Source organism: Cajanus cajan, chromosome 3 (genome assembly GCF_000230855.2).
Source record: "Cajanus cajan strain Asha chromosome 3, NIPB_CcT2T_4, whole genome shotgun sequence".
NCBI lineage: Eukaryota > Viridiplantae > Streptophyta > Magnoliopsida > Fabales > Fabaceae > Cajanus > Cajanus cajan.
The window spans coordinates 20,782,436-20,794,346 of NC_138519.1; the positions used below are offsets into that span (position 1 = coordinate 20,782,436).

General features: G+C 27.8%; 1 protein-coding gene across 2 annotated transcripts; it reads right to left on the reverse strand.

Annotated features, from left to right (window-relative positions):
- Positions 1-2,455: 2,455 nt before the first annotated feature.
- On the reverse strand, positions 2,456-10,083 carry LOC145955670 (DEK domain-containing chromatin-associated protein 1-like). 2 transcript variants are annotated; one of them, XM_083070667.1, is made up of 5 exons: positions 3,770-10,083; positions 3,549-3,680; positions 3,277-3,387; positions 3,104-3,184; positions 2,456-2,829 (listed from the first exon to the last, which is right to left on the reverse strand). In XM_083070667.1, the coding sequence occupies exons 2-5, from the start codon at positions 3,666-3,668 to the stop codon at positions 2,728-2,730; spliced, it is 414 nt and encodes a 137-aa protein (XP_082926793.1). In that variant the 5' UTR covers positions 3,669-3,680; positions 3,770-10,083; the 3' UTR covers positions 2,456-2,727. The 2 variants fall into 2 exon arrangements, with proteins under 2 accessions (XP_082926793.1, XP_082926792.1); XM_083070666.1 differs by lacking the exons at positions 2,456-2,829; positions 3,104-3,184 and having other exon boundaries at positions 3,283-3,680.
- Between the last annotated feature and the right edge of the window lie 1,828 nt (positions 10,084-11,911).

Genomic DNA, 11,911 nt, shown 5'->3' on the forward strand with positions numbered 1-11,911 from the left:
GATGTTCCCAATGCTTTTTGGGATCGTAATTCCTTTGAAATAGAATTACCATATGAGGAAGGATTTGCTGAAAAAAATATTCCCACTAAAGCAAAACCAGTACAATTAAATAAAGAAACTCTTGAATATTGTAGAAAAGAAATTAAACAATTTTTGGATAAAAAATTAATAAGACCTAGTAAATCTCCCTGGAGTTGTGCTGCATTTTATGTATGGAATGCTTCTGAAATTGAAAGAGGAGAACCAAGAATGGTTATAAATTATAAACCATTGAATAAAGTACTAAAATGGATTAGGTATCCTTTACCAAATAAGTCAGAATTAATAAGTAGAATATACAACGCCACAATATTTTCAAAATTTGATATGAAGAGTGGATATTACCAAATAAAAGTTAAAGAAGAAGATAAATATAAAACTGCCTTCATAGTTCCATTTGGACAGTACGAATGGAATGTAATGCCAATGGGACTCAAAAATGCCCCATCAGAATTTCAGAATATAATGAATACTATTTTGAATCCTTATTCAAAATTTGCACTAGTCTATATAGATGATGTGCTTATATTCTCTGAATCAATTGAAAAACATTTAAAACATTTAAGAATATTTAAAAATTTAATCAAGAAAAATGGGATGGTAGTATCTCAAAAGAAGATTAAGTTAGCCCAAACAAAAATTAGATTTTTGGGTCATGATATATACCAAGGAACAATTACCCCTATTAAAAGAAGTATTGAATTTTCTGAAAAATTTCTTGATGAAATTAAAGATAAAACTCAGTTACAACGATTTCTAGGTTGTGTAAACTATGTAGCTGATTTTATTCCAAAAATTAGAATATTGTGTAAACCCTTGTATAATAGGTTACGGAAAAACCCAAAACCTTAGACCCCTGAGCTCACTAAAATAGTTCAGGATGTAAAAGCCCAAGTAAAAACCTTACCTTGTTTAGGAATACCAAACCCCGAAGCCCAACTAATAGTTGAAACTGATGCCTCAGACCAAGGGTATGGGGGAATACTTAAGCAAAAGGTAGAAAACCATCCTGAATATCTCCTCTCTTTTGGGAACATTTAAATTCTGCCCATCCTTTTCCTTTTTATCCTTTTTCTCGGTACCAGTGCATATATTTATGCGGAAGATTTAAGGAGAAGGAGAAAAAGGATAAAAAGGAAAAGGATGGGCAGAATTTAAATGTTCCCAAAAGAGAGGAGATATTCTTGAGCTTCTTCTTCGTTATACAGAAAAATTATAAATAATGTTTTCTAAATTATTTTCAGAAGTTCCAATCCCAGTATGCAAAATATATTCTATATTAACAGGATGTAAATAGGCAATATTGTATAAATAATATTCAACAACAATATATAAACGATGAAATAAAACTCTTTCTAATATTCGAACTTAGCCATCACGAAATATTATGATTGTCATAAAATTTATTCAAACTTACGAAATTTTTACAGACTTGCAAGGTCGGGGGCTTCTTAACTAGGATGGAGACTCGAAGGGAGGTAGAGGTTTAAGGCTCCTAGAGAGCTGTGTCTCTACTCCTCATGAATCCTCATATTTAAAGACTTCAAAACCGACCTTCGACTCAAAGCAACACATCCTAAGCATACACGTGTTACAATCTAAAGGAAGAAATTACAAGTGGCAAGCCTTACTTTTCAGCTGACGACACAAAACAACAAAATACAACTGGCGAGTCTTTACTCACTACTAGAAAAATTAAAATTAGAGAGGGAAAAAATCCCTCACTAATTTTGATAAAATCCGTCACAAATCAATTAGTGACGGAATTTGTGACGGAAATGATTCCGTCACAAAATTTGGCGTCACAAAATATTTAGTGACGGATTATTTTCTCCGTCACAATTAGTGACGGAATTAAGGCATCACAAACAGTATAATTTCCGTCACTAATTTCTAATAATAAATGTTTAGAAATTAATAAAAATCCGTCGCAATTTGTGAGGGATTAAATCCCTCGCAATTTGTGAGGGATTAAATCTGTCACAAACTGTGATGACTTTAATTAAGTAGAATCCGTCGCAAATTGTGACGGATTTAAACCCTCGCAGTTTGTGAGGGATTAAATCCGTCACTAACTGGGATGAATCCCTCACTAACTGTTGATGACTAAACTTGAGGGAACCATTTGTTTTTAAGAGTCTGGTAATCGATTACCTATACATGTAATCGATTACCAGACATTGGAAAATCATGTATTCAAAATTTACTTATTAAAAGGTTCTCTGGTAATCGATTACCTATTTCTTGTAATCGATTACCAGAGCCTATTATTGAAACAATTTCAATCAAAACAAAAATATCAAGTCTTTTTTATGAAAATGCATGATATCATTTAAGATGAAGATAAAAGAACAATACAGACATCAAGAGGAGTTCCCAAGATTAATGATGTGCTTAATCGACAAGACAACACATGAAAAATAATGAATGACCTCTATCAGTGTAACTATGACAATAAAGCTTCATTGGAGTATATCCATAGCCATGATACTTTTCATCATTTAGAGATCAAAATCCACAAGGCACACATTTAGGCAAAGAAACCCCTTCAAACAATACACATGAAGCAACCTAATTTTACTAAGCTAGATTGCTTATATAGTGATGACCTTATACCTATCTACCAAACATACAATTAATAGAGGCAACATGTTCCAAATCAAATCATACAAAAATTCAAATATAGTCTCAGAGATAACAGACCTTAGATGGACCCTCCAGAACCTTGACAATATCATTAACCAATATAGTCTTCCTCATCGTCGTTGTTGTCTTTCTACTCTTCACAACCTCATTAAATATAAGGATAAGAATATGAATTAGATTCCAAGAAGCATTTAATGACTAGTGATTTTCTCATGTGTTTGTAATGGATATATTTTGTTAGAAAACAATCTCAAACTAAAAAAAAATAAAGAATGGACAATTTGTTAGAAAGCAGAGAGGTACTATCAATTTTAACATTCGATCAATGAAATGATATACAACGATGCAAATTACTTGTGTTACAACTTAAAACATGCAAAAGTGTCTAACTGATTAAAATAATCTATAAAGAATAAACCTGCTCTTTATCGGCAAGTAGAATATCAGTTGTAGCATGGGGGGACTCCAAAAATTCCAAAAGCTTTGCCGACAGCTCCTCCTGAAACCATATCCATTTAATTATTTAATTTCCAAAAGTACTAAACTCTCTTCTCAAATGAAATCGGTATATATTATTATGACAAGACTTGCCTTCTTCACATTGGTCTTGTTTATTTGAATATTAAGAACATCACAGAAGTCCAACAACTTTTCTTTGACAAATTTGTCAATCCTCTCCTTTACCTTGGTTCTCTGTTTGTCCTGCCAAGAATGATAAATTCATGAAAACATTATCTTCATGTTTTCAGGTCAGATCTACCAGAATTCAATGTCTGTGATAAAATGTTTTTTCTTGATTCATTATTATATATCTTGTTGGTGATTAAAAAGACAAAAGAATCATAGTCGAAAATCAAGAATACCTTAGGCAGGAGTTTGTCATGTTCATGCACTTGACAGTCTTCTCCTCCTCCATCTTCTTGGTCATTATCTTCCATAACCTCATCCCACAACTGCTTCATCTCCTTCAAACGATCTTTCATCCTTCTCAGCCTCTGCACACACACACACCCATCAAAAAAGAAACAAAACCCACGATTCCAAATCCAAGAAAGATCAAAACTTTTTCAAGAACCGTCCATACCAGGGAGTCGGGTGCAGTATTTTCTTCGCAGTTGATACAAGGCAGAGGCAAGGGAGAGAGGTCGGACAAGCTCCTCCGGAAGGTGGGCAAGAGGGGCGGGAGGGCAGAGGGTCTGGGCGGGCAGCAGGGGTCGGAGACGCAGCGGCAGAGGACGGGGAGGAACGGCCCTTGGTGAGAAGGGAGTGGAGGTTGAGGGGGACGTGGACCGTGGAGAAGCCGTGGAGGGAGAGGTCCTCTTGGTCGCAGAAGAGCTTCTTGGCGCTGGGCTGGGCGGAGGAAGAGGGGGAGCGGCGCTGGATGGGGGCGACGGCGGAACAGGGCACTTGATCGTCCTCAGATTTAGCGGCCTCCGCGGAAGCATCCTTCTCCGGAATCTTGGAGGCTGGTGGCGATTTGGCTTTGTGGAGCGGAAAAGGGATATGTGTAGGGTTAGGAGGTGAAAGAGGGAGGCGCGGGTAGAAGAGGGCTCCCTTCTGCCCTCTTTTAGGGTTTCTGAAATTACCCTTTTGCCCTTCTAGAAGGCTTGGGTCAAATTGGGCCCAAACTGATTTGAACATTGCAAAACAAGGCCCAAAACGTTTCCAGATTCCGTGGGTCATTTTCGGGCTCCATTTTGACCATCTTAGACTTCGAATTAGGAGATGCGCACATTAGTGAGACATTTGTAGCTTTTTCTCTTAGCTTTCCAACGCCACCAAGATTGCTCAATTCGGAGTCCTGTAGCTCCAGATATGGCCAAAAAACCGAGAGAAGGTCAAACTGTCCAGAAACAGAAATTTGATTAGTTTTGCAATTAGGCCCATAATTCAAATGACAATTAGCAAACATGATAAAACCACGAAATTAACCCTAAATGTGAGAAGTAATCAATGCCTTAATGATATGAATTGAAGCACTAAATTACGGCTCTTCAATCAGTTTATAAGAAAAAGGACTACAAATTTTAGTTCCTAGCCAATCAAACCATCTTGAAATCAATTTTCTTTCTACCCTAATAGTCACAACTGCACTAATAAGCTTTTTCATACACAAAATTACTACAATTACCTATTTGTATGTTTAAAGGGAATAAATAATTATGTATAGTAATCCAATATTAAATCAAAAGATAATAAAAATTATAACTAAAATCATAATAAATATTATGATATTAAATTTAGTATATATTAAAATTAATTAAATATTTGTATTTAAAAAATTGTTACAGATTTTAGATATATATTTTAAAGTTTTTATTTTATTAAATTAATTAAAAATTAATTATATTTTATCACTTTTTAATAAAGTAAGTGAATGATAATTAAATATTATAATTATTTTACAATAATTTAAAATGAAAAGATAATAAAATATGTTAACTTATGTTTCAAATAAAATGCTTTAAAATATTATAATCAAAAGAAATCCAATATTAAATCAAAAGATTATAAAAATTATAACTAAAACATAATAAATATTTTGATATTAAATTTATTATATCTTAAAATTAATTAAATATTTGTATCAAATAAACTGATACAGATTTTAGATTTTATTTACTATGTTTTATAATAAAAAGAAATCCAATATTAAATCAAAAGATTATAAAAAATTATAACTAAAATCATAATAAATATTCTGATACTAGATTTTAAAAATATATTTTAATTAAAAATATATTTTTGGTGAATATGATGGTTAAAAGTATTTTTTATAAATAATTATATCAAAAATAAATTTTAAAATCTTATAATGGTGTTTTTTTAATGATGTTAACTTAAATATTCCCAAGATTTTAGAATAAATTAAAATGAAAAGATAATAAAATATGTTAATCTGTGTTGGGATTTTATTTCAACACGAAACTTTAAAATAAATGTGTGAATAAAAAAAACTCTGTCAAACGGTCATATATTCTGTTTGATAGAGAAAAAAGTAAGGAAGCACATTGTGATGTATTAAAAACTGATCAAAAAGAACCAGCGGGTGGTTTGCCCAATTAATTAAGGGGGAAGACTTAAGATTTTCTCCACGTAAGTATTTGTATGGATTCGAGCTCTACTATCAGTAATTTTAGCCTTTTTAAACAAAGTAGGTGTAATTGTAATAAAAAGAAGGTGTATATATCATAAGTTAAATACTATGAACATCTATGAGTAAATTAAAATCAAAGGATAATAATTTTTTTAATTACTAAAAAATATTTCATTTTATAATTATTTCACAAATTCTTACTAATTTTTGTATAAGTCAATTGCTTTTAAATAATGAAACTAACACGATTATATCCATTGAATCGAATGATTAAGCCTAACTTTTAAAATATCAATTGAAATAAAACAAGATTCATGAAAATAATTTCAAAATATATTAGGTAAATAATTTTTATATATAATAAAATTAAAGACAAGGATTAAAATAATCAATGGAGTTAATGTAATATTCATTTATAAATCCAATATTAAATCAAAAGATAATAAAAATTATAACTAAAATATTTATAAATTTTCTAATATTAAATTTAGTATATATTAAAATTAATTAATTAAATATTTGTATTTAAGAAATTGTTAAAGATTTTAGATATTTATTTTAAAGTTTTTATTTTATTAAATTAATTAAAAATTAATTAAATTTTATCACTTTTTAATAAAGTGGGTGAATGATAATGAATTAACTAAAATTCAAAAATATATTTTAATTAAAAATAATTTTTTGGTTAATACGGTAACTAAAAAGTATTATAATAAATAATAAAACTAAAAAAAATAAATTTTATAATGGTTATTTTTTTAATGATGCTAAATTAAATATTTTAATTATTTTACAATAAATTAAATAAAAAAATAATAAAATATGTTAATTGATATTTTAAATAAAATATATTAAAATATCATAACCAAAAGAAATCAAGTATTATATTGAAAGATGAATAATTGATTTAGTATGTATATACCTAATTTTATTTAAATTATATATTGAATTTAATTTTTACGTATGAATTTTTTATTACTGAAACAATTAAATTCTTTGTTTAAATATATTTATATTATAAACAATATAAATTGTTAAGATAATTCTATAAGATATAGTTTAGATATACTAGTTTATACTCTCTTAATTTATTGTTTAGTTTCCTTAGTCAGTTTTATCTAAATTCCTAAACTTTAGGGATTGATTATGTTTTTTGTCTATTTATTTTATTGTATCCATCAATTCAATAACATGAAAATCATTCAGATTCAAGTACTAAGGAAACTAAACTAGAAATTAGGAGAGGATAAACTAGTATATCTAAACTATATCTTATAGAATTATCTTAACATAAATATATAACAAAAAACACAATATTTTTTTAAAAATAATGTAATTTACTCTACTCACATACAAAAATTAATAAACGTACAAAGTAATCAAATATAAAGATAATAAAATAATTTAATTATTTTACAATAAATTAAATATAAAGATAATAAAATAATTATTATTATAATTACTAGCAAGAAAAAGGCACTTCGTGTCTGCATTGTATTAAAAAAAATTAAAAGAAAAAAAATAAAAAATTACTCATAAAAAAGTAGTTATTAAAAAATAAATAAAGGATAAAATAATTCATGTAAAAATAAAAAGTAAAAGTAATTATTGTAAAAATGATTTATTAGTTTCAAATTATTAAATTTGATTAAAAAAAATTTTTCTAACTTTTTAACATAAAAGGGTATAATGGTCCAAAAAAAAATGGAGACCAAAGTAGTTACTGAAAATTATATTCCCTTTATATATTAGTATAGATATTAAATTTACAATAATATATTGAAATTATATATACTTTTATTTATCTTTTAAATATTAAACTTGTTGATTTATATAATAAAGTGAAATTTATAAGTCTAAAATTTTGTATACTTTTATTTATCTTTTAATCAATATTAAACTTGTTCCAGACATGGCTGTTGTACCTTAAAATGTGATTCCAGAACGGGCCGTTCTGGATATACATGCTTCTTTTGTTATTTTTCTTATATTTAAATATAAATGTATAATTTTAATATCTCTATGGTTCCTATGAGAAACCTAAGGGAATGCATTTGTAATTGTAAGAGACAATTATATGAGTCAGATGTTTATTGTATGGATTAAAGTGCTCTGTGGGTTCTTAAGAGAACCATGAGAGAAACAAACAAACTATACAAGTTTATATTTTGCTTTTTGATTGTTCTGTTGTATTCCTTGTTGCATGAGATGTATGAATATCTATTTAATTTCACAAATAGATGAGTTTTGATTTGAATTAAACATGTTTGATCTCTTATTTCATTTCAACTTTTGAAATATATATATATATATATTATTTATTTTATATTTTTCAATAAATAACTAAATTAATACTTTTGAAATATATAAAATTAAAAATTATGAAATTAGAAAGATATTTTTTAATAAATAAATAAATTAGTTAATTATTATTTATTTTATATTTGTGGACATTATCTTCTTATAGTTATTTTAATGACTTTTATAGAATGTTTTAAAGGTTTTTAATAATTATTAGTATTTTAATAATGAATATTTATGAAAATTAATTTTTGTAATATTTTGATTTTTAAGTAGCCCAAAACGGGCCGTTCTCAAACTTGGGCTTCTACGCTCTTAAGTAAAAACAGTTGCGCCCTGACTATCAGCTGCTTTTGGTTTAGTGGCCTACCATGGTCATGTAATCGATTACCAGTGCGTGTTTGCTTGTTCTGATATATGTAATCGATTACAGAGTAGTGTAATCGATTACCAGGGGCAAAATGCACAGAATCTGAAAAGGGGTAATCGATTACCATATTAATGTAATCGATTACTCGGCGCATCTGCACTTATATTCGTGCAGTTCGTCTTCTTCCTCATGAAAGAAAACCCAAATAAAAATTTAATCTTTTGATTTGAATTCCAAGCATTTGTGAAATTCTTTGAAATAGTAGAATTTCAAATTCTCCCAAAAATGTAAGAATTTGAAATTCCTCATATTTTTTTCCCTTATTTCACTTATATATTTTATCTTATATCTTCATATTTTTAATTATTGAATATTCAAAAATACTTTAAAAATTATTAAATATTAACTAAATTAATTTTTAAAATTATTAAATATTTAAAAATTGGTTAACATTTTTTTTATAAAATTTTATTTAAAAATCTCAACATATAAATATCCTTTTAAAAGCAATTTTATCATGATAGAATCATATTATCATATCCAAATTAACAATTTAAAATTTAAAAAAAATTGAATTGACTTATCCAAACAAAATATTTTAACAATGATAGAAATTGAAATCAAAGTAATTCAAATATCAAGAATTTCAAATTCCTTGAATTTGTAAAATTACTCATCCAAACACACCATAAAGGAATGCAATTGTAAGAGACAATTATATGAGTAAGATGTTTATTGTATGGATTAGAGTACTCTGTGGGTTCTTAAGAGAACCTGAGAGAAACAAATAAACTATGTAAGTTTATATTTTGCTTTTTGATTGTTCTGTTGTATATTTATACATAAACTAATAATTTGATAAATATAACTTATTATATATTAATATACTTTTACAAAAATATAAATATACATATCTTATATATCTACTATATTTATATTTTTGTAAAAGTATATTAATATATACTAACTTATATTTATCAAATTATCAATTTATCTATAAATATACTAAAAATATTATTGATATTAATTTATTAGCAATATTAAATTATTAATAATATATAAATTTTATTTATTTAGTAATAATAAATATATATCATTTGTTACATTAATAAAAATTATAGTATATGTTAACTTAAATAAGCAAATAATTGTATAATTTTAAATTATTATTATTATTATTATATATACATATATTAAAATTTTAAAATTATTAAATTTTTAATGGGAGAGATTCAAATTGCACAATTATGATTTTTGAGGGACTATAATTGTTCAATTAAAAATTAAACGACTAAAATTGCACAATTACAATCCTTTAGGGACTAAAATTATCCAATTAAAATCTTAGGGATCAAAATTGCACAATTACAATACTTGAGGGATCAAAAATGTAATTAAGCCAAAATTAAATTAATATTCTTTTTTTTTTTAATTTCATAAGTTTTTTTTTTAAATATTTTTAATGAATGTCTTAGTTTCTTATGTTCAAAATTGACAATTTTTTATTTAATTAAATGAATTTCATAATTTTTTCAGTCCTTTAATGAAATAAAATATTTTTAATTTTATTATTTTTTTAAAAAAAATTTAACATATTTTCTTTAATTATGCATAATTCTTAAATATAAAAGTTTCATAAATAAAATTTAATATTTTGAGAGGAAACAATTTGTCACAAATTTTTCACAAAATATTTTAACCTATTTGTGACGGAATTTTGAGAGGGAAAAATCCGTCACTAAATTTTTTCATTTTAGTGACGAACTTTGTGACGGATTTTTTAGAGACGAAGTTCATTCCGTCACAAAATCCGTCACAAACATTTTTTTTATTTAGCGATGAAATTTGTGACGGATTTTTAGAGACGAAAATTTTTCCGTCACAAAATCCGTCACAAATTTTTTTTTTTTGATTCAGTGACGAAATTTGTGACGGATTTTTAGAGACGGAATATATTCCGTCACAAAATCCGTCACAAAAGTCAATAAATTCTAGTCCGTCACAAAACTTAAAATTCCCTCACAAAATCCGTCACTATTAGCGATGCTATTTTTTCCGTCACAAAATTCGTCACAAATATGAATTTTTCTAGTAGTGACTTTAGACCGCCGACGCAAAATGACAAATTACAAAAGCATCTTTTGGGCGACGTGGGGGACAAGGGACCCACGACTTCTTACTCAGATGCCTTAATCTTCAAAAGAGTCTTCAATATCTTCTTCTAGTCTTTTCAGAAATTTTTTTTGTATTTCTTCATGTTGTTGGGCTTTTTGAGCAGCGGCCTTTTTTATATTTTGCATAATTTGGGCCACCTTTTCTATTGGTTGCTACAAACTCGCAAAATCGACTTCTTCATCTTCAGGGAATTGGGCCATTTGCATTTCATAACAATCTTCAGGAGTGTTCTCTTCATCTTCAGATTCTGATCCCAAAGAGGATAAAGCTTCTAGCAATTGTTTCTTCAGTAAAGCCTTGTCTTCTTTGGTAGCAGGAGCTTTATTTAAATCCAAAATAGATTTTTTGGATAGATTTTCGATTTTTTTGGAGGATTGGGCCTCAGAGCGATAGCCCACAGTTTTCCATTTCTGAAATTTATCTTCTACATATTTAATTTCAAACTTTTTCCACCAAAAAACTTTCGTTTTTCAGCAAATGGTCTTCGGATAGGATTCTTCTCGATGCTGGTGTATTTCAAGAATATGGGCTAAAAGCCAACTTATGCCCATGGTGGAACAAAATTTTATTAATCGAATATGCTGGGGAAAGTTTGGGGTAAGGGTTTTATATTTTCTATAAATATTCAAAACATTTTCAGGAATGATGGACTGAACTAGGCCAATTGAAAAGAACTAGTCTACAAACCAATTTGGAAGGGGTAAGGGTAATTCATTCTTAAAGCTTATATACCAGGAATGTTTTGGATTTTCTTCAAGGAGTATATAAGTTCAAGCAGTTTGATAATCAAAATAAGTATATGATGGAGGGTCAAAGGGTCTTGAAAAGGTTTTTTCTGTGAAAGGGTGTTGCTTCCAGTCATGGTAGGACAACACTTTGGCTATTTTTAGTTTGGAATAATTTACTATTGAGGAATTTTTTGGATCTGTAACCTGAGTAATTTCAACGGAACCAGTGTCTATTAAAATAAATTGATAAAATTTTTTGGTTTTATTCAAATTTTCATTTTTAGGAATCCAACTCCAATGAGGAGGAGCCAAATTCTTGATTATTTTCCATGGGTTTTCTTGATGGAGGACCATCCATGGTACTTCATGTGAAACCCATCACATGGTTCATGAATATGACCAATTTGAGTAGTATAGTATTTTATTTTTTATTCTTCCAATTTTACCCTTGTATTTTGGGGTATTTTAGTCATAGGATTTATTTTCTTTGTATTTCCCATTTTACCCTTGTATTATGGGGTGTTTTAGATGATTAGGGTTTTAATTTTGGGCTAG

Bases quoted from the DNA above. Each gene is read 5' to 3' on its own strand.
- LOC145955670 (XM_083070666.1), bottom strand. From the start codon at position 4,368: ATGACCCACGGAATCTGGAAACGTTTTGGGCCTTGTTTTGCAATGTTC.